Source organism: Myxine glutinosa, chromosome 5, assembly GCF_964187855.1.
Source record: "Myxine glutinosa chromosome 5, kmMyxGlut1.1, whole genome shotgun sequence".
Classification (NCBI taxonomy): Eukaryota; Metazoa; Chordata; class Myxini; order Myxiniformes; family Myxinidae; genus Myxine; species Myxine glutinosa.
The window spans coordinates 179,997,617-180,020,481 of NC_136265.1; the positions used below are offsets into that span (position 1 = coordinate 179,997,617).

Below are 22,865 nucleotides of genomic sequence, written 5' to 3' on the forward strand. Positions count from 1 at the left end.
TATATCTGCAAACTGTGAAATAAAAACCTCAATCAATATCTAGCATTTGAAAATTGTAATTTTTATAACTGCAGACTGTGATATAAACATGACAATAATGTCAGTGAATGAAAAAAAGAAAAAGCATCTATAAATGAAGATTTACATTAAAAAACGTGAAATAAAAAAAACTTCAATCAATATCTTGCATTTGAAATTGTAATTTTTTAAACTGTAAACTGTGAAATAAACATGACAATAATGTCCATAAATGAAAAAAAGAAAAATCATCCGTAAATGAAAATTTACATTTTAAAAAAAACCGTTAAAAACATTAATCGATATCTAGCATGTGAAAATTGTCATTTTTATAACTGTAAACTGCAATAAACACGACAATAATGTCCATAAATTAAAGAAAGAAAAAGCGTCCGTAAATGAAAATTTACATTTAAAAACCGTTAAAAAAACATCAATCAATAGCCAGCATTTCAAAATTGTAATATCGATAACTGTAAACTGTGAAATAAAAACCTCAATCAATATCTAGCATTTGAAATTTGTAATTTGTATAACTGTAAACTGTGAAATAAAAACCTCAATCAATATCCAGCATTTGAAAATTGTAATTTCTATAACTGTAAACTGTGAAATATAAACCTCAATCAACATCTAGCATTTGAAAATTGTAATTTATATAACTGTAAACTGTGAAATAAAAACCTCAATCAACATCTAGTATTTGAAAATTGTAATTTATATAACTGTAAACTGTGAAATAAAAACCTCAATCAATATCCAGCATTTGAAAATTGTAATTTATATAACTGTAAACGGTGAAATAAAAACCTCAATGCTGGATTGGATTGCTGGATTCCAAATGCTGGATTTCAAAAAAATCCAGCATTTGAAAATTGTAATTTTTATAACTGTAAACTGTGAAATAAAAACCTCAATCAATATGTAGTATTTGAAAATTATAATTTCTATAACTGTAGACTGAAATAAACATGACAATAATGTCCATAAATGAAAAAAAGAAAAATCATACGTAAATGAAAATCTACATTTAAAAACCGTTTTAAAAACGTCAATCAATATCTAGCATTTCAAAATTGTAATTTTTAAAACTATAAACTGTGGACTTAGCATGACAATAATGTCTGTGAATGAAAAAAGAAAAATCATCCGTAAATGTAAATTTACATTAAAAAACGTTTTTAAAACCTCAATCAATATCTAGCATGTCAAAATTGTAATTTTTATAACTGCAAACTGTGAAATAAAAACCTCAATCAATATATAGCATTTAAACATTGTAATTTCTTTAACTGTAGACTGTGAAATAAACATGACAATAATGTCCATGAATGAAAAAAAGAAAAAGCGTCTGTAAATGAAAATTTACATTACAAACGTTTAAAAAAAAAACCTCAATCAATATCTAGCATTTGAAAATTGTAATTTTTATAACTGTAAACTGTGAAATAAGCATGACAATAACGTCCATAAATGGAAAAAGAAAAAGCATCCGTAAATGAAAATTTACATTTAAAAAACCGTTAAAAAACATCAATCGATATCAAGCATGTGAAAATTGTAATTTTTATAACTGTAAACTGTGAAAAACTGGAACAAACTCCCCCACTCCCTTCAATCCCACTCCTCCCTCCAGGTCTTTAAAACAGCTGTTCACCACCATCTCTTATCTTCCCCCATCGAAAACCTTGATCTTTTCTACCCCCGGTAATTCACCCCAGAGTCCTTGCAGTGTTCATATGTTTTAATCCTCTCCCACCTCCCCCCAAGTCCTCCCGATGTCCCTGCTCTCAAATGTTGTGTTTGTGTCCTTCCCCCTCTCTTTTGTGTCCTTCCCCCTCTCTCCCCATCTTGTCTACCGCTCCTTGTTTTTTGTGTTTTGTGTGTCGGTTTGTCTTTTTGTGTGATTAATATTAGCTCTTTCACGAGCCTCGATCTTGTAGACAACAACAACAACAACAAAAAAAAAAAAAAAAAAAAAAAACCTCAATCAATATCGAGCATTTGAAAATTGTAATTTATATCACTGTAAACTGAAATAAAAACCTCAATCAATATCCAGCATTTGAAAATTGTAATTTTTATAACTGTAAACTGTGAAATAAAAACCTCAATCAATATCCAGCATTTGAAAATTGTAATTTTTATAACTGTAAACTGTGAAATAAAAACCTCAATCAATATCGAGCATTTGAAAATTGTAATTTATATCACTGTAAACTGAAATAAAAACCTCAATCAATATCCAGCATTTGAAAATTGTAATTTTTATAACAGTAAACTGTGAAATAAAAACCTCAATCAATATCTAGCATTTCAAAATTGTAATTTATATAACTGTAAACTGTGAAATAAACATGACAATAATGTCCATTAATGAAAAAAAAGAAAAATCATCCATAAATGAAAATTTACATTAAAAAACCGTTTTGAAAACCTCAATCGATATCCAGCATTTAAAAATTGTAATTTTTATAACTGTAAACTGTGAAATAAACATGACAATAATGTCCGTAAATGAAAAAAAGAAAAATCATCCGTAAATGAAAATTTACATTTAAAAAACGCTTTGAAAACCTCAATCAATATCGAGCATTTCAAAATTGTAATTTTTATAACTGTAAACTGTGGAATAAGCATGACAAGAATGTCCATGAATGAAAAAAAGAAAAGCATCTGTAAATGAAAACGTACGTAAAAAACTATGAACACACCGTTAAAAAAAAACTGTCAATGAATATGTGGCATTTAAAAATTGTAATTTCTTACTAAACTGTGAAATAAAAATCTCTGAAAATTTAAGTAAAAACCGTACACGCCTCCGTAAAATAAATAAACTAAATTGATATCCAGCAGGAGGTCGGTGATGCTTACCTGTAATTATAAAGCTTCTATTTATTATGTACCTATGTACGAAGCACGGTTTGTTATTTCTTACACAATATGTAAACATACCCACTAGTATTATTGATATACTTATAAGTATTTATTGTGATTGTGCTCAAGTTTATAATTACTAACCCCACTGATTATTCATTGTTCGGTCCAGTTTAGTCATTTTCCTTCCTTTGGGTGTTCCCGCTCGATGATGAGGAAAACCCTACATGGATTCACAGCGCCCTCATTCGTCCTGTTAGTGCTAAACTCTTCCCCAAACAATTACATTGTATTTTCATTTGTATGTCCTGTTGCATGTTTGAATCCCGCTCGGCACGTACCGGGTTTGAACTTGATCAGGCAAGAACGGTTGGTACAGGTTCCCTCAGGAAAGATGAGCACCTGAGAAGAACATGGCGGCCATCTTGAAAGGAAATGCTACGCGTAACCTTGGTGCGCTTCACTTGTTGAGATAATCACATAAAGAGTGCAAACAGTTGCAATCAAAACCAACAAAAAACAATGATTCTATGAATTAAGATGCGTCTCATGTAACGAGCCAATATGGCCGCCGTACGGAGGCTTTCCTCGGGATTCTCACCTGAGGCCAATTCTCTGGAGCCGTCGCTCGACGCTGGATCTCTTTAACTGCACGACGGCGCGAATCAGGGTCTTTGCGCCACACCAACAGAGGCTGTGTGCTCATGAGTAGGCCTGAAGCACATGACATACATCAGGGTCTTTGCGCCACACTAACAGAGGCTGTGTGCTCATGAGTAGGCCTGAAGCACATGACAGACATCATCGTTACCGTGACAACTGGGAACAGATCGTGAATACCAATGTTTCGGAAAAAGCAATCATGGACACCTGTTTATGGCTACCGATGTCACTTGGTGGTTACTACGACTTTGGGCGACATCAAATCAGAGCCATATCCAGGCCGACGAACCAGGAAGGGTGAGGCAACCCGCCCTGGGTTATAAGTTATAACATACAAGAAACCTCGACATTGAATGAGACCGCTATACTCGCTATAGGCCTTTCAAAGCTTGGGCTACTACTGCCAACCTATGGTTGCTTGTCTTTTAAAGCATGGACCATTTTGAACTCTTTGGTACGACTCCATTTCGGTTTGAACCACCAACGTCCAGTCTCAGAGCAGTGTTCAAACTATTACACCATTGATTGTGGATTCCTTGTACGTTTGTGGGACACTGCAGCCATGGAGGTTTACACCATCGATCATCTCAAATTTTCCATCACACATTGAACCATTGTCTGATAACCTACATCTGATAAAAGATAAATAATTCCAGAGTAAAAATATTTAATGTACCTCAACCTCCACCAACCCAATCACACGTTTGAGGAACTGGCAAATCAATCATCTGAGTGTCTTTTTACTTAAGACTCAAGGAAGAACAAACATGGTGTCCTTTACAACATGCAACACCCAAAGAGGGAGAGAGCACATTCATGGTTCTCATGACGAGACACCGCACCATACGTACCCTCTAATAAATGGCACTAACATGCGCTATATACACACCAATGACGTCATAGCCTTCATCTCCTTCAAAACTGATCCACATATTGACCAAAAAAAACGAAACTTGTTATTCGTCTGCACATCCTGTGTTATGTAAAGCACAGTTCAGCGTTTTTCTCTCATCTCCCCTTCCTGTTCAGCTGGAGTTCCCCAAGGCAGTGTTCTGGGCCCTGTGCTTTTTCTGGTCTTCATCAATGATATCTCCAACTCTCTGGAAAATCCTCTCCATCTCTTTGCTGATGACTCCACTCTCTGCCGCTCCATTCCTCATCCATCAGATCGGCAGTCTGCAGCCACCTTGCTCTCTGCAGACCTGGACAAAATCACAGACTGGTCAAACAATTGGAACATGTCTTTAAATCCTGACAAAACGCACACTCTTACAATGTCTCTCCGAAAAGACCAACTGGACAACCCTCCCATCTATTTTCTGAACAATCCTCTCCAAGAAGTTCTGTCGCTCAATCTTTTGGGTCTCACTATCTGCCATGATCTTTCCTGGGAAAACCACATTTCCAATCTGGCCTCCAAAGTCAGTCGCCGACTGGGCATCCTCCGTCGTGTGAAGTCCTTCCTTGGCACACCTGAGCTCCTCACCACATACAACTCAGGTTGATGGAGTACTGCTCTCCCCTCTGGGCTGGTGCACCTGTTTCACACCTAGCTCGGCTTCACGTTGTTGAAACCAAAGCTTTGAGAAACCTTGGAATCTCCCGCGATGAAACCGATTCTGAGGGCCTTTCACTCACTCACCGCAGGCAGGTTGGTGGTATTTCTGTCTTCTACCGACTCCTCTCCGGCCTTGCTCTCCCAGCTCTATCTGTGCTCTGTCCTTTAAATATTCCTTCAGGATACACAAAATCTGCCATCAAACTGCCAAAATCTAGGCTCTCTTCTCACCTTCACTCTTTCATTCCCCTTTTCTCCAACCTCTGGAACAAACTCCCCCACTCCCTTCAATCCCACTCCTCCCTCCAGGTCTTTAAAACACCTGTTCACCACCATCTCATATCCTCCCATATCAAAAACCATGATCTTCTCTACCCATGTTAATCCACCCCAAATTCACCTTTTTCAAATCCCTTGTTTTCTTTCCTGAACGTCCCTGTAGTGTCCATCTTGTTCATCCCACGTACCCCGCCCCAGCCCTCTCCCTTACACAGATCTCCCAATGTCCCTGTTCTCCGCTGTGCTTCCCCTCTCTCTCCCCATCTTATCTCCCGCTCCCTTAGTTATATGTTCTTTGTGTTAGCTCTTACATGAGCCTCCACCTAGTTTACAAAAAACTCCAAAAAAAACCCAATCCATCACACTGTCACTAACCCTAACCCGAACAACACAGAAACTACCTACAAGAGCTGCTAAGATACCTGTACACCTCCATCCCCAATACATCCAGGTGCCTATCCAATTCCAATTTTAATCTCTCCTCCCCTCCACTGCCATTACCTTTCCTGGGAGACAATTCCCTGTATTAATCACTATCTGACTGAAAGTCTGCGGCCTTAAAACTGTTCATTTCCTTTACCGTCAAACTACGGTACCTGGTCCAACACAGGTTCAACCCAGAGCTTCCTTTCATGTGAAACGTTCACCTCAAATGTTCACGTGTGAGAGACACTCCATCTGGTTCACTGATGTAACTCACTATATCCGGTTTAACGCTGATGGGACTTGTTCATGAAACATGGCTGCCGATTCCTTTCATTTGCCAAAAGGTGATCTCCTTATGAAATCAGATCATGATGTTGATGAGTTAACGTGGCGCACCTGTTTATTAGCATAGCCTGGAAAGTAACTCCACCTGTTCCTGTTCCATGAAACAACAACAGGCATTTTAAGGCCATTTTCCCTGCTAGAGCAGGAGTTAGCCTTGCGGGTCCCATGACGATCTTCTCCATTTTGCCTTATTTTCTGCATCTCCCCTTGTCTCCCCTTGCCCGCATCTCCCCTTGCCCTTGCCATCCCCTTGCCATCTCCCCTTGCCCGCATTTCTTCTTCCACCATCTTCAGCCAAGACTTTCTCGGTCTTCCTCGTCCTCTGCTTCCTTCCACATTCATTTCCATCATTCTTCTCAACCAATCACTTTCATCCTTCCTCAACACATGACCAAACCCTCTCAACCTGTTTTCTCTTCACAGCATCCATCACAGGCTCTATTCCCATCATCTTTCGCAATTCATCATTTGTCTTCCTCTCTCTCAACGATACTCCACACAACCACTGAACCATTCGCATTTCCACCCTTTCCTGCCTTCGTTGCTGCTCTACGATCATTACCCATGTCTCGCTTCCATATATCATAACACTTCTCACACATGCAGCAAACACCTTTCCCTTCAGCTTCAACAACACTCCCCTCCTCGTCAGCACGCCACTCAGTTCCCGACACTTCCTCCATGCACATCTCACTCTAGCAACTGTTGCCGAGTCTGATCCACCTTCTCCATTTAACATGTCTCCTAGGTAGCAAAATGTTTTTGCACCTTCCAGCTTCACACCGTCTCCAAGATCCAACTCAACATTTCCTCCATCTGTGCACACCTTACACTTGAATGTCACTGCCACACTGGTTAATGACCCTCACAGACCACTACATTTTTGATGAACCCACTCAGCGCACATTGTACATTGAATGGAATTCACTCCGACACCCTTCCTGCACACAGCACACGGCCACTTCCCAGTTCTTTCCACCTCGCCACATGCTTTACCACTTGCCATCACCTTCGTCTTTCTGATATTCACCTTCAGACCTTTTGTCTCCATACATTCCTTCCACTTGTTCATCTTCTCCTTCAGTCCATCCATTCTTTCCACAATCAACACCAGATCATCTGCATACAACAACTCCCACGGTAAACCCTCCTTTACGTTCCGAGCCAGCACCTCCATCACAGCTACAAATAGTAGTGGACTTAGTACCGACCCCTGATGCACTCCCACCTTCACCTCAAACTCACCACTGTTCCCGTCCTTCGTCCTTACAGCTGTGCGCGCTCTTTTGTACATTGCCATCACTACTCTGATCAACCATTCCTCCACTCCTAACTTCCTCAATGCCCATGCCACTACTTCATGTGGAACCCTATCGAATGCTTTCTCCAGATCAACAAACCCAAGAAACAACTTCTTCCTCTTCTCCATGTACTTCTCCTGCAACTGCCTTACAATAAAAAGCGCATCTGTCGTTCTTCTTCCTGGCATAAATCCAAGCTGCATTTCGTCGAACTTCACTTTCTTCCACATCCTCCTCTCCAACACCCTTTCCAATACCTTCATTCCATGCTCCAATAACTTTATCGCTCGATACGAGCCACAGTCCAGAGGATCACCTTTCCCCTTGTATAGAGGGACGAGGGTACTCAGTTCCCAAACCACTGGAATGCGGCCTTCTGTCACCACCAGATTACAGATCTCTGTCATTCTCTTCACACCCCAACTTCCTGCTGCCTTCAACATATCTCCCACAACTCCCGTCGGCCCTCCCGCTTTTCTACTCTTCATTGCTTTTATCGCTTCCTCAACTTCCTTTTCAGTTATCTTCTCTGCCGGTCGTAAAACTGGGTTACTCTCTATGTTGCCATCCCATTCATTCTCTGCATTCAACAGCATTTCCATATATCTCTTCCATCTTCCTTTAATTCCATCTGGGTCCACAACGATTTGTCCCACTTCATCCTTCAAGCAACTCACCCCCATCACATCGCACCTCTCTTTCGCTATGTGCTTTGCAATCCTGAATACCGCTCTCTGACCCTCTTCCAAATCCAAGCATTCTCCGAACATTTTCCTACATGCCTCCTGCGCCTTTGCTACCTCTTTCTTTGCAGCCTTCTTGGCTGCCTTATAACTTTCATGCTCTGCCTTTTCTGCCCCCGTACCCTTCGCCTTCTGCCACTCCTTGAACTTCTTCCTCTTCTCGTCAATCCTCTTTCCAACTTGTACCATGTTCCATGAAACATTCCAAACAAATCCTGCATATATCCAAGCAAACACCCTTTCCCTTCCCTCCTCACTTCCTATCAGTGGGATGCTGCAGTTTTCTGCACGAGAAACCATGGAAGGAAAACCAGCAGCCAAAGCCACAACCACATCGAAGAAGGAGGAGTGCGGAGCCACCACGAGCAGGGGAGCCTCGGCCGGGGAAGCGAGCCGCCCACGGATGTGCAGTGGACCGAGACCCAGACAGAGCAGCGACCACTGACCCAGAAGCTTGATGGGAGAGATGTACAGTGACCTGAATGAATGAGAAACGTTTAAACTCAAGCATGATTGTCCAAGGGAATCACATTGAATACTTCATTATTACACACGAACAAACATGTGCAACACAGATGTTCGAGGTAACTTGTGTTGATATGGATTCATACGAGGCGGTAGTTCAAGGATGGCGTGGACCTTTAGTCTCGATAATGAAAACCACTTACGAGGGTTAGAGCTTCACTCGTGCGAGGCGTTTCCTACCACACGCCAACACTAGCCCCATCGATGTGGTGACACCTTCATACCGTCAGTCTGTGCAGAAATCTTTGGGACGGGTACGCAGCCATTTCAGGAAATGTGCTTTGACATCACCATTTGTAGTAGGGTGGCTTAGCAAAATTACCGTTACACGGTGGACAAAATCACCAAATTTGGCATGAACACTCCTAATGACCTATTAATCAATATTAGCCGAGGAGCCCTCGCGAATTTTTACGCGTATTCGTGTAAAACCAAAAAATCCAAAATGGCCGCCATCCAGTAATTAAAAACACATTTCCCGGGTTATATAAGTCATGGATAGCAAAAATTGGTATCAAAATATCAATTTTTAGGACACTGAATGTGTATTTTGATATTACAATATCACCAGTAAATTTAAAGGGACATTCAGTGATTTCATGTGAAGGGCGCCCTCAATGTTAGGGGGGGGGAATGCTTTTGGCTTGAATACATTGCTTATAACTCCAGGTCATCAATTATTGCGAATGATAAGCTGTAAACATTGTACCCTGGAAATACAACATTATCATTAGGAGTGCAAAATATCGAGCCCAAGAATTGGGCGTGTCGCTTATTGGATGTCACGCCTACCATTACAATCAGTATCCACTATAAACCAATGAGAGGTTTAGATTAAGACTTAATATCTTTATCTTAATCTTAATATCTTAATATCTTTAAGACTTAATAAACTTTCCAGAATATCTCCAAGTGTGTTCCACAGTGCCATTTCTGTGTGTAAACCACCTAACATAACAACATGCACTTTTCCCCCATGAGTATCAGGCCATTTCCACTGTACAAACTTTGCCAGGGCAAATAGAGGCTGATCAAAGGTAGTGACTGGAATTTGTCCTGGGTTGAGATACTCAATCGCTTGTCTCTGGACATCCATGCCGTGCTTTATCATTGCGGCGGTGGAAGACTTTTCGTAGAACATAGGCAGTAGTGAACACACAGCTGGAGGGTCTTCTATGGGAGGTTGCTGCGAAGCCTGATAGGCAGCCCAGACGATGGCATCTTCATTGGTGACATCCTCCTCTAACAGTGCTAGTGCATGTTCGACCCAACTATTTTCCTGGATAAGTGCCTCATTTAAGCAGGTCTTGGTTGGCTCTGTGTTACTCTCAGGTACTTCAATTGCAGCGGTTGTTAAAGCTACAGCAGGGACAAAAGCATAACTGACCGGGAGAGACTGCTGTGTTGCACCAGAAGGGGGTATCATAGTAGGTGGTCTGCTCTCACCAGGATCAGTTTGTGTTGGAAACTGAAAGAGACTAATTCCAGTCCCATGAAAGGAGTCATGTGAAGTGGTTGAGCTAGGGTTATGGTCTAGGTTGTCTAGGGCACCAACAGTAAACAACCCTTTCCGGAGAAAAGCAGGGCATACAACGCCGTCTTCTTCAAATCGCTCACATACAGATGTGGCAATACAGTCCTCAAGGTCCATAACCCTGTCATATGAAATGCTGATACCCATCTGATACAATTGCTGGATGAGTTTCTTGCTTCTTGTCAGTCCATGAATATTGAGACCAATGTAAATGGGGAGAGGTGGCTCATGCTCCAGAGTATGTCTTGTTTCAACAGCTGATTCAGATGGAGTTTTCTTCTTTGTGTTGTAGAGAATGGTCTGTCCTATAGTGAGGCAAGCCTGTGATTCACATCTGTCTTGATCTTTCAAGTTAAGGCCATTAAGTATAAAGGAGACAAGTGATTTGAGGCTTGGGGGCATTGAATTTTCTTGACATTGTGTTGGGAAACAGCCAGTGAATTTGAAGCATTGATGGTTGAAAATGTCTTTGCGGATTATCGTTGCAGCTTTTGCTAGAATCTCAGCGTCTTCTGAGAAATCCCGTTTTTTCAAAGCTTCCTTCAACATATTTCGCATTCCTTCTTTGAAAACAATAACCGTGTTTCTACCATCGTTCTGTTCCTGTGCCTCTGGGAAGTGTTCCAGCAGTTGACGCTTCAGCCTAGTCTTGTTGACTTCTTTGTGGATACCCATGTCCTGAAGACGATTCACATAGAGTGAATGAATCTCTGAAAGCTTAAAGAGGAAAGTCCCAGAGTCTACAGCTATCTCAATGTAGCTTGTCAGTTCTACAAACACTCCAGACTCATTCACTTTTTCATTTACATTTGGTGATTCCCGACTCAACTTTCTGACGAGACTGCGGTAACGATTTCGCAGATGGGTCAGGCATTTTAAATGATACTTTGCTTCCATCGCAATCAAATCTCCTCCAACAATTCGAGCAAGAAGCTGTGTGTCATGTAGCTCTGTGATCATACATCGTATATTGGTCTCAGCATCATATGTTAAAACTTGAGAGAGCTCACCGTCCTCATGTCCTTTGTCACAGAAGATGCACTTTGCTGTGTTTATCGTTTGGCGCTTACTTGATCTCCTTTGAGACTCGACAGTGTTGGGGACACCCCTTTTCTTTGCTTGCGTCCTTGTCAACTTGGAATTGTTATATTTCAAATGGCAAGATTTATGCCAAGATGCATGGTGGGTTACAAAATCTGCAGCAGTAACATCACTGCCAAAGTAGATGTTAGTTGGAAGTGCATCAATGTCTCTGAACTGTTCTACATTTGTCAAAAATGATGTATAAGCATCTGTCATGTCACGACTTGCTATAGGATTCTGCAAAGGGCATTTCAAAGGTTCAGATGTGTGTTGCTGACAAATGATACAACAATTCCAATCTAGATCCATCTTGTATACGGGCTCGTCTCTCTTGGCACGATGTCTGAATCCAATCCGTACCAGCAGTTTCCTTGGCTTTCAATCGGTGCTCTGAAATTGAGCAAAAAGTATATATTATTCACATTAAAATAATATCAATATAAATAACTTAAGTTGAGTTTGGCAAAAATATAAATTTTACTCACAAGTAATATTAATCCAGCTTTAATTTAGCATTCACAATGGATGTCCTATAATACTTTCCATATGGAAAATTTATTGTGATAACAAAGAGAAAAAAAACACATAATCAATCACATTTATTTTCAAGTCAAGATAGGACATCTGATTTTTTGTTTTCACTAATGATGTCCTATAATGTCTTCCGTAGTTTTAAAAATGGCCTGGGCAACAGCATTGTTTAACAGTTGCTTTTTATTATATTTGATTTATACGTATTAATCATTATCATGGGTAAAGTTAATAAGTGCTATATAATGCAGTATAAAAATATCTAATTAGCCAGAATTTTCTAAATTCCTGATATAGTGCACATTGTGTTGATTATTTTGCATAGGCCATTATTTATAGGAGTGTTTAAGCTTGTCTAATTATGCTGATTGTTACCAAATGTACATAAACACATACTTCTGTTTAGCTAAAAAAAACCTGACTTGATCACTGAAGTTCTGTAATTAAAGATAATAACTTGAAAAGTTGCTTACTTACCATAAAATATGTAGATTGTTAACAAAGGAGGCCAGAAAACTTTCCACCAATACATGTGCTTAGCAGTATAGTAAAGACAGCCTGTAGTCACAATGTCGCCCTCTAAATTAGGTATATAACTACGGATACCCACAAGGGTCACATTAAGGTTAGGATAAAAGCATAATTAAAACATTCACATTATTTCCATGTTCAAACCCTTGTCTCAAGAACGCACTATCTTGAGAAAAAATAGTTTAGATCACTTTTAAATTCAATTAGTTTGGATGTTGCAGTCAATATTATGTAGTTTGATTTCTTTGATCTTTAGACCTACGGGAAATAAACAACCATGTTGTCCATATGTGGTAGGTTATTTGTGTATCTTTTTTAAAAATAGGGCTTCAATAAAAATATTCTGGTATAATATAATCATACTTTGGTACAATTTAGCCATCGTATGACCGCTAAAAACCAAGGAAATTGCTATTTCAGCATAAATGGCGGCCATTTTGGATTTTTATGTTTTACTTTAATATTTCAGGAGGGTGACCGAACATGTTGAGGACATGGTTCTGATATTTAAGTAATATTTTGATACAATTTGGCTTTCCTCTAACAACTACAACCCAAGAAAATTGGTATTTTATCATGAACGGCAGCCATCTTGGATTTGTTTGTGTTACCATGGTTACGTACATATTTCGAGAGGGCTCCTCGGCTAAAATCAACTGATATACCCTAAGGAAGCCCCACACCAAAAATGGCGCTTTTGTCCGCCCGGTAACGGTAATCTTGAAAATTGACCCCAAGCCACCCCGCTATTGTACACTCAAAGCCACTCGCATGTTCTCGGGTGGTCCAGGTGGATAAACATCACAAGGTAACGAGTCTGGATCTTATGGGGGATGGATTAGAACTTCTCTGCCCACCTACGCAACAAGACCCAGGTTGCTTGAGGTTTGGTAGAATAAATGTCCATTTTTCTATTATTTACGCAGGGTCAAGGCTCGTGGAGGAACTAGAACACGTAATGGATCAGAACACAACATAAGAAAAGGAACAGCAGAGAGAAATAGGAGAAATATTGTTGCGGTTTTGGGAAACCGCTAAGAAGTAATGACAACCACCATACAGGTCCCTTAGAATAGTAATTTCATAGCAGAACATTATCTTAGTCCCTTGCCCTTATATGGGTTAGTCTGTCGTTATGCATTGGAGATGGGAAGCGAGGCCGTCCACTCATAAGGGGATTATTCACCAGGCAGATGCACAAAGATTGCATACACAGATATTGATTCAAAGTCTTGAAGGACAGAAGACAGACCAAAGGTCTCAAGGGTGGATGCCAGCAACAACATTTTGTGGACAGGGAACATTTCAAATGCACCAAAGACCATTGGGTTATGCACCACGTAAAAGTCCCTTAGAGAGGGCTTTTGGGGCAGGGTGACGACAATGGGCCACTAATCAACACTAGAGGAACTTTGGAGAGGGCTTGTGGTTACAGGGGAGTGACACTCCACTAATCAACAGCCAGAAAACACCCAGAAACAGCCTCCACCCTCGCCAGGGCCTGACAGAAAGGCCTTGGACTTTGTTCTCTCTTCACGTGCCTGCATGACGCTCCCTGCTGGCTAAATAGGTCTTGGACTTTGTTCTTGCTGCACATGCCTGCAACCTGCATGACACTCTTTGCTGGCTAAAAAGGTCTTGGACTTTGTTCGTTCTGCACGTGTTTTTCGCTCTCTGCCTGCCAGTTTCACTCTGCACATGGTCATCGGACTTTCTGCACGAGACCACAACATACTCCTACTCTGCACAAGATCATGACATGCTCTCTCTCCACATGTTACTGGCTCTTACCTGCACGGTTCCTGACGCCTTTTGCCTGTTCGTATTTGTGCTGGGGATTGCCTTTACCTGCTCATGTTCGTGCTGGGGATCGCCCTTGCCTTTTCATGCTCGTGCTGGGGATCGCCCTTGCCTCTTCATGCTCGTGCTGGGGATCGCCCTTGCCTCTTCATGCTCGTGCTGGGGATCGCCCTTGCCTCTTCATGCTCGTGCTGGGGATCGCCCTTGCCTCTTCATGCTCGTGCTGGGGATCGCCCTTGCCTCCATGCTCGTGCTGGGGATCGCCCTTGCCTCTTCATGCTCATGCTGGGGATCGCCCTTGCCTCTTCATGCTCGTGCTGGGGATCGCCCTTGCCTCTTCGTGCTGGGGATCGCCCTTGCCTCTTTGTGCTTGTGCTGGGGGCGGCCATCTTGCCGGCTTGGTGATCGTTGACAAGACGGGGTCGTTGCAGTGGACATAACAAGGTACTGGTAACATCGTTACCATTTTGCTAACAGGATCCCAACGTTCGTTTCCCCTCACCTCCGCCATGAATGTGTGCTAGGTGCCCATGTTGTGTTTGTTTGTTGTAACCGTCATAAGGCATAGAATAAGCTAAGTTTCTGCCTCTTGTCCTTTTTTCTTTCCTACCGATAAGTTGCACTGTACATAGTTGTAAATAAATTAAACTGTTAAACGTTTCCTTTCCCTCTGTCCGTGAATGTCCTTTCTTCCACTGGTCCGCCATTGCTCGCACCCAGAGTAGTGATTGGCCGTAGCAAAATTAGCATCAGCCCAGTGGGTACCAACGGTTGCTTGGCCGTCTAAATTTCCATCCAGGAACAAAAGTGGTACACCGCCGGAGGGTACGTTCCCAGATTGGAACCGTCACCTGGTACAGTTAAGTGGTGTCAGACGATTGCACCCTGCTATCGCGTAACGGACCAATTGGCATTTGTAGTTGCTGGTTCACAACCTGCCGAAGTACTAAGTTATTTGTGTGCAGCAGCCTCTGGTCCGGTAAGTTCGGGAGGGAACAGAGGCTAACCCCCTCGTGGTGGACCCCGAACCCCGGGCTGTAACAATATCAACAGCAGGGTCGAAGGAGAATATAAATGGAGATGGGCAAACAAGGGATGCGGGTGAGGTTGAGGGGAAGTGGAGAAGCTCTTGGGGGGGGGGGGAGGGAGGGGGAAGGGAGAGGGATGTGGGATGGATAATATGCACACAAAATAAAATTGTGGGGAGGGGTGGGGTGATTAAACAGGTGTAGAAAAGATCAGGGTTCTGGAGGAGGATGATCTGTTGAGAAAGTGGTGAACGGCTGTCTCAAAGACCTGAACGTGGGAATGAAATTGAAGAGGATGCAGAAGTTGGCTTCACAGGTGTGGAAAAAAAAGAGCAAATGAGTGGAGGTGAGCAGTGGTTATGGATTTAGGCAGTTTCACAAGGAGGGGGTTGATGGTGGACCGTGTGCATCCTGCAGATACATGGGTATGGGGGGGCTTCATTGTGGGAGATTGTGATAATCTTGAAGGCCTTGGATTCTAGGCATCAAGCTGCACAACATGTGAGGCAGGGGAGCCAGCCGAGAGGAGACAGCAGTACTCCATGAAGCTGCCTTGTCGTTGGATGGAAGTGCAGGTGTGTCAAGGAAGGGCTTTGTACAATGGACGATGCCCAGGCTTTAGAAGCCAATTTCGTCTTTAGAGGCCAAAGTGTGAGATTTGTCAGGATTGATAGACATATTCCAAGTGTTTCAACATCTTGTGATTTTTTTCAAGGTCTGAGGAAAAAGAGGCTGCAGTCTGTCTGAAGGATGAAGGATGCACGGCAAAGGGTGGAGTCATCAGCAAATATATAAAAGGGATTTTCCAGAGAGTCAAGGAGATCATTGATGAAGTTCAGGAAAAGCACTGGGCCCTTCCCTTATCACCCAGATGACTGGTCTGAAACGTGACACATATTAATACAAGACAGTAGCCCGCACAATCGCTCAGGCTTGGATTTTTCGATTTCGGATCAGGGGGCTTTCAAGGGAGGTTTCCCCAAATCTAAAAGGATGATAGTCAGCCCACTCTGGGCTATTTATATATTTAATACAGTGATGGTGGATTTCCAAGCAGATGGAAGATGACCTGGAGCAAATGACAAGGTAAAAAGGGCAGAGAGAGGATGTGAAAGAGCAGCAGCGCTTTTTTGTTTCCCAAGTCGAGGCTTGTGTAAGAGCTAACACATAGAATATGTACAGTAATAAAGGGAGCGGGAGAGACAAACAAGAGGAGGTGGGGGGGTGGGGGGGGGGAGAGGAGAGAAGGAAGCACAACAACAGCAGGGAACAGGGACATTGGGAGATCTGTGGAAGGGAGAGGGTTGGGGCGGGGTACATGGGATAAACAAGATGGACACTCAATGACTTTCAAGAAAGAAAACAGAATTTGAAGGAGGTGGATTTGGGGTGTATTAACGGGGGTAGAAAATATCAAGGTTTTGGATGGGGGAACATAAGAGATGGTGGTGAACAGCTGTTTTGAAGACCTGGAGGGAGGAGATGGATTGAAGAGAGTGAGGGAGTTTGTTCCAGAGGTGGGAAAAAAGCAGAATGAAAGAGTGAAGGTGAGCAGAGAGCCTTGATTTTGGCAGTTTGATGGCAGATTTTGTGCATCCTGAAGGAATATTTAAAGGACAGAGCACAGACAGAGCAGGGGAAGCAAGGCCAGAGAGGAGTTGGTAGAAGACAGAAAGACCACCAAACCTGCCTGCGGTGAGTGAATGAAAGGCCCTCAGAATCAGCTTCATCACAGGAAATTCCAATGATTCTGAACGCTTTGGTTCCAATAGCGTGAAGCCGAGCTAGGTGTGAGGCAGGAGCACCTGCCCAGAGGGGAGAGCATTATTCCATTGAGCTGCGGATGAAAGCTTTACAAGTGGTGAGGAGCTCAATGGTACTAAGGAAGGACTTCACAATACGGAGGATGCCAAATTGACAACTGGCTTTGGCGGCCAGCTTGGAAATGTGGTTTTCTCAGGAAAGATCATGTTTTTTAGGATACGTGAGCTGATGCCGTTCAGTCCAGTCACAGAGTTACAGTCGACGGTAGAAAGAACCTTCTCCAAATTCTCAGGTGCAAAAAAGAGTCCAGGAGTAGTTTGGTACAACAGGGAAGGTGGTGTACCAAAAGTGAGGGGTTGGGGTACAAGATTTGGAAGCAAAAATAGATTCGAGTGTACCATGGGCAGGAAGAAGGGTATGATAACTAAAGATGAGATGGCATTAATCTGTGCATAAGAGAGCAGGTTTCTGTGGAAGAATTCCCATATTGAGTTTATATCAGGAAGAGTAGATATGAGATGTTGAAGTGAAAGGCCTGTTTGCAGTCCCTGCCAGTCTTCCTGAGTGAACTTCTAACACGCGGTGCTGCGGCAGCTCTCTGAGAATGGCCTGAATGGCCTATTGGAGCAGAGAAAGCGCACGAGATATTGGTGGGAAAGTTGGTCATACAAAATCCAAAAGGGAGGATTTGCCACAGTCAGATACCAGGGTTGGAAAAATTCACAGATTGAGTCAGTGCCATGGAGTCACAGAAGTCATTTTCTGAAGTGCCATGGCTGGTGAGAGAGGTACCAACACCCAGCAAGTTGCATGGTGACATTTGAAATTGCCACATATGAGGAAAAGAGTTGGGACGAGTGGTTGAAAGTTGGTCCACATGTCGTCTGATCTAAGAGAGAGAGAGAGATGGAGATGGAGATGGAGTCGTCACTGTTAGGAGGACGATACAACACACACAGAAACATAAAGTGTGAGTGGAGGGGAAGTCACAGCCAAAGATATTCGTGGGGTTTGGTAGGTGTAAGAGCAGTACACAGAGTGAGAAATGGAGTTCTTGATGTACAGTGTGACTCTGCCGCCAGGACATGGTTCTGATCTGCAGGGCCTTCAGGAAGTATTCACACCCCTTGACTTTTTCACATGTTGTTGTTACAACCTGAATTTAAAATGGATTAAAGTGAGATTTTTTGTCACCAATCTACACATATGTTAAAGTGGAATTTTGTTTTTAGAATTTTTGTTACAAAATCAGTAAAAATGAAAAGCTGAAATGTCTTGAGTGAATAAGTATTCAACCCCTTTCCTGTGACACTCAAAATTGAGCTCTGGTGCATCCAATTTCCTTTGATCATCCTTGAGATATCTCTTCAACTTGATTGGAGTCCACCTGTGGCCAATTCAATTGATTGGACATGATTTATAAGGAAACATACCTTTCTATATAAGGTCCCACAGTTGACAGTGCATGTCAGAGCAGAAACTCTACCAGGAAGTCCAAAGAACTGTCCATAGAACTCCGAGATAGAATTGTGAGGAGACATAGATCTGGGGAAGGGTATAAAACAATTTATATAGTGTTCAAACTTCCCAAGAGCACCGTGAGCTCCAACATTAGTAAATGGAAAGAATATGGAACAACCCAGACTCTTCCTCCCAGAGCTAACCCTCCGATAAAATTGAGCAACGGAGGAAGAAGGACCTTGGTCAGGGAGGTGACCAATAACCCAATGACCACTGACAGAACTACAGAGTTCCTTGGCTGAGATGGGAGAATCTACCAGAAAGACAACAGTCTCTGCAGCATTTCACAAATCTAGGATTTATGGGAGAGTGGCCAGACGGAAGCCACTCCTGAGAAAAAGGCATATGACAGCACACCTGGAGTTTGCAAAAAGGCATAAGAAAGACTCTGAGAGCATCATGAGGCAAAATATTCTGTGGTCTGATGAGACAAAAATTGAGCTCTTTTCATTATGTCTGGCGGAAACTGATCACAGCTCATCACCCATCTAACACCATCCTTACCGTGAAGCATGATGGTGGCAGCATCATGATATGGGGATGCTTTTCAGCGGCAGGAATCAAGAGACTTGTAAGGATTCGCCATGGCTGGCACACACTGGCCAAAGAGATCATGAATGCCTTTCCGCACTTGTGACACATGTGCCTTTTTTGTGATGGGAAGTCTTACCTGGCCCCACCCATACACAAGAGGTCTTGCTTAGCAATCTTACCAACTCAAATCATACAGACCATATTACACTTACCACAGTCTAGCTGGGGACCCACCCTCCCCCACCTTCCATGCAACAGTATGTATCTATGCAGCCAAAATAGCACCTTCTGGTGGTGTGTCTGCTCGCCCAGAAGTGGATGGGAAGCTGACACTATAACTCAATGATTATAAAGACTAGCGTGACTCAGCGCGCTCCGCGCGCCTCACCACATGTCGTTTCAGATGGGTAGGCATCTTTGACCATTTCGGTGTCTTTTGGGTTTCATGGTGTTTTGGTTCTTCAGGGCCATTTGGGTCTTCAGGGCCATTTGGGTCTTCAGGGTCTTTTGGATCCTCTGGGCCTTTAAGGGTATTTTGGGTCTTCAGAGGCTTTTGGGTCTTAAGGGTCTTCGATGTCTTTTTGGTCTTCGGTGTCTTTTGGGTCTTCGGGGTGTTTTGGGTCTTCGGGGTGTTTTGGGTCTTCGGGGTGTTTTGGGTCTTTGGGGTGTTTTGGGTCTTTGGGGTGTTTTGGGTCTTCGGGGTGTTTTGGGTCTTCGGGGTGTTTTGGGTCTTCGGGGTGTTTTGGGTCTTCGGGGTGTTTTGGGTCTTCGGGGTGTTTTGGGTCATTGGGGTGTTTTGGGTCTTCGGGGTGTTTTGGGTATTCGGGGTATTTGGGTATTCAGGGTCTTTGGGTATTCAGGGTCTTTTTGAGCCTCAGGGCCTTGAAGGGTATTTTGGGTCTTTGGCATCTTTGGGGTCCTTGGGGGTATTCAGGGTATTTTGGGTCTTCAGGGGTCTTGGTGGTCTGAATGGTCTTGGGGGAATTAAAGGGTCATCGAAGGTCTGAGTGGTCTCAGCAGTCTTAACGCAATTAAGACGGTTAATTAAGAGGGTGGTAATTTTATTTGAAGAAGAAGAAGACGTTTTCGTCGCATATAAACAAACACACATACATACATACATAGCGAACCATATACGTTTGCTCTATTATAAAGAATGCACACAAAATAATTTAATTAGAAACTAATTAAATGAGGAAACTATCACAGAACATAGTTATACGAGTTGTTTGAGAAGAACAGTACTTCAGTGTCCATCATAGACTTCAGTCGTCGTCAACTTCAGCCAGTTTATATAAATAAGGACAGTGTGAATGCTTTAGGGCAGGGGTTCCCAACCTTTTTTGTGTGTATGGCCCCCTTGGCTCCCAGAGCAAATCCCCAGCACCCCCCTTCTTTTCGTGAGGGTCGAGCGGCGGAACGCATGTAAGCAGGCTAGGTGGGTCTGGGGGCATGCCCCCCAGAAAATTTTTGATTTCTAAATGCTCTGTGGTGCATTTTGAGAGGTTTTTTTCCCTTTAATTGGCTATTTTGTTTGTATGAGAATTAGTAAATTATTACACAGAAAATGAGGACTTCCAAGTAGCCAACATGAACATTTAGTTCCATCGTTTCTTTCCGTTCCTTACTGGCTCCCAACTACAGACTTGGCATTTAATATGGAATATTTTTTTTCCTTAACTTGGGTTTACTTTCTGAACTCGGTATATCAATCTGGTGAGTTTCTTTTACGCTTCAGTGATGTCTTTGTTGAAAGAACCATGTCACTGATTGTCTTTCATAGCAAGAAGTCAATAACAGGATTATATCACAGGTGGCGTGACAAAATGTAAGGACAGGTACATTTGACGATTGGCTTCACAATCGGGTATATAAGGGTTGTTGCGTTCTGTATTAGTGGAAAACAACTGCTGCACGTCTGCAAAAGTTATTGCCGCTTCCCCTGGAGATGGTCCGTCAACTCGACAATGCTGTTTGTCATTTAGTGGTGGCTTTACGAAATTCCAGCATGAAACAGCGTGCTATTGCTTGGCAGTATGGCATCACTCAAGGTCAGGTGTCAAAGATCCTGAAACGAAATGCTCAGAGGGGTGCCCCTACCCCAATACCAAAGCCAGGACGTCCCCACAGAACCACAAGGAGGGATGATCGCCAGCTGCACCGGTTAGTCCGCAATGGCCGTACCAAGTCAGCTAATCGGCTTAGGGCTGAGTGGCAGCAACTGACAAATGTGCCTGTATCCAGAAGGCTAGTCAACCAACGACTGGTTCGAGCAGGCTATCGTGCCAGGCGTCCCTTGAGAAAGCCACGTCTGACCAGACAACACCGCCAGCGCCGATTGCAGTGGGCCAGAGAGCACCGTCAATGGCAGCCAGGACGCTGGAATCACGTGATCTTCAGTGACGAGTCTAGATTTCTGGTCTATCATCAAGATGGCCGCGTCCGAGTGCGCAGACAAGTGCATGAAGCCTACAACGAAGATTGTATAGTGCCAAGAGTCCAAGCTGGAGGTGGTGGGGTGACCGTTTGGGCTGCTTTTCATGCAGGGGGCAAAACTGACCTGGTTGTTCTGAATGGAAACCTGAACCAGTTCAAGCACAGGGCCATTCTGGAAGAAACATTGCTTCCATTTGTTCGTGCAGCCTTTCGAGGAAACTTTGTCTTCCAAGATGACAATGCACGGCCTCATCGTGCTCGCATGATCCAACACTTTCTTGCTGACAGTGGTGTAGAGCATATGGAGTGGCCTGCCATGTCCCCGGATATGAATCCGATAGAGAACTTGTGGGAAGAATTAACGCGTCAAATCGACAACTTGGACCAGCAGCCTGCCTCTGTGGCGTGAATTGCAGCAGGCTATTGTAACTGCATGGCAAGCGATTCCTGTCCAAACCTTGGCAAATCTCGTGAACAGCATGCCTCAACGTGTACGTGCTCTCCTGAATGCTCGTGGGGGTTACACGAAGTACTGAACTGTAATTTTACTGTCCGTAATCCCAGTCGTAATTGAACTTTTGTTTTTGTTAAAAAAAATTTGGCTAATGTGCAAAATAAAGAGATACTTCTGGAAAACGCACAGAAGTTTAACACAGTACTGTCCGTGAATTGAGTTCGATATCAGTTTACATCACTTTCAAGGATCAATTTATTTGCTTCGAAATGTCAAATGTGGTTTTTGTTTCTTTTAAAGGTCACATTAACAAAATCTAGAATAATTTCAACATAATTCCAATGAACTTTTGGTTCTAAGTCACCTTGAAAAGTAAGTTCACCCCCACAAAAAAAATATTCCATATTAAATGCCAAGTCTGTACATCGTTTTGGGAAGAAGCAAACAAAGCAACATCGCTCGAATGATGCATGTTTGATATAAGATTTTAATATTATCAGCAGCAACACTATGGACAGCATAAAATAGAACTGTCACACAAGAAAACAGTATGAAAAGGTTCCAAGTCAAGAATATGTGAAAACTAAAAACCTCTGTTGTGTCTGTATTTAACGCAGTGTGTTATAATCTCACAAAAAGAAACTCAATTCGACAACAACTCAGGTAATCAAAACTAGGGATGCAGTGCATGCGCCATAAAAGTGAATTAAAAACTCAGTGGGATGGCTGAAATTGCATTTTAGCTACCAATTGGGGTATCCGTGGTTGAGTCACAGTCAGGGCACAGCGGAGGTCATCTTCCACGTGGAGCCGATTACGCTGTTTCGATTTGATATTCAACAGCGTGGCCGCAGAGATAGGTAGACGAGAATGGCAGAAACACCTAAATAGCTATCTGGCTGATATTAGGGTAG

At 42.8% G+C, this 22,865-nt stretch overlaps 1 protein-coding gene across 2 annotated transcripts in view; it reads right to left on the reverse strand.

Moving 5' to 3' along the window:
• The window catches only part of LOC137426652 (lysophosphatidylcholine acyltransferase 2), a 126,394-nt gene that overhangs the window by 91,143 nt on the left and 12,386 nt on the right, over positions 1 to 22,865 (reverse strand). The window contains exons 3-6 of one of the 2 annotated variants that reach the window (XM_068115394.2): positions 11,713 to 11,742; positions 8,468 to 8,688; positions 3,497 to 3,609; positions 3,237 to 3,297 (exon numbers count right to left, since the gene is read on the reverse strand). In XM_068115394.2, coding sequence (XP_067971495.2) covers positions 3,237 to 3,297; positions 3,497 to 3,609; positions 8,468 to 8,688; positions 11,713 to 11,742 — 425 coding nt within the window. The remainder of the gene's footprint in view (positions 1 to 3,236; positions 3,298 to 3,496; positions 3,610 to 8,467; positions 8,689 to 11,712; positions 11,743 to 22,865) is intronic. The other variant, XM_068115395.2, reaches the window with a different exon arrangement.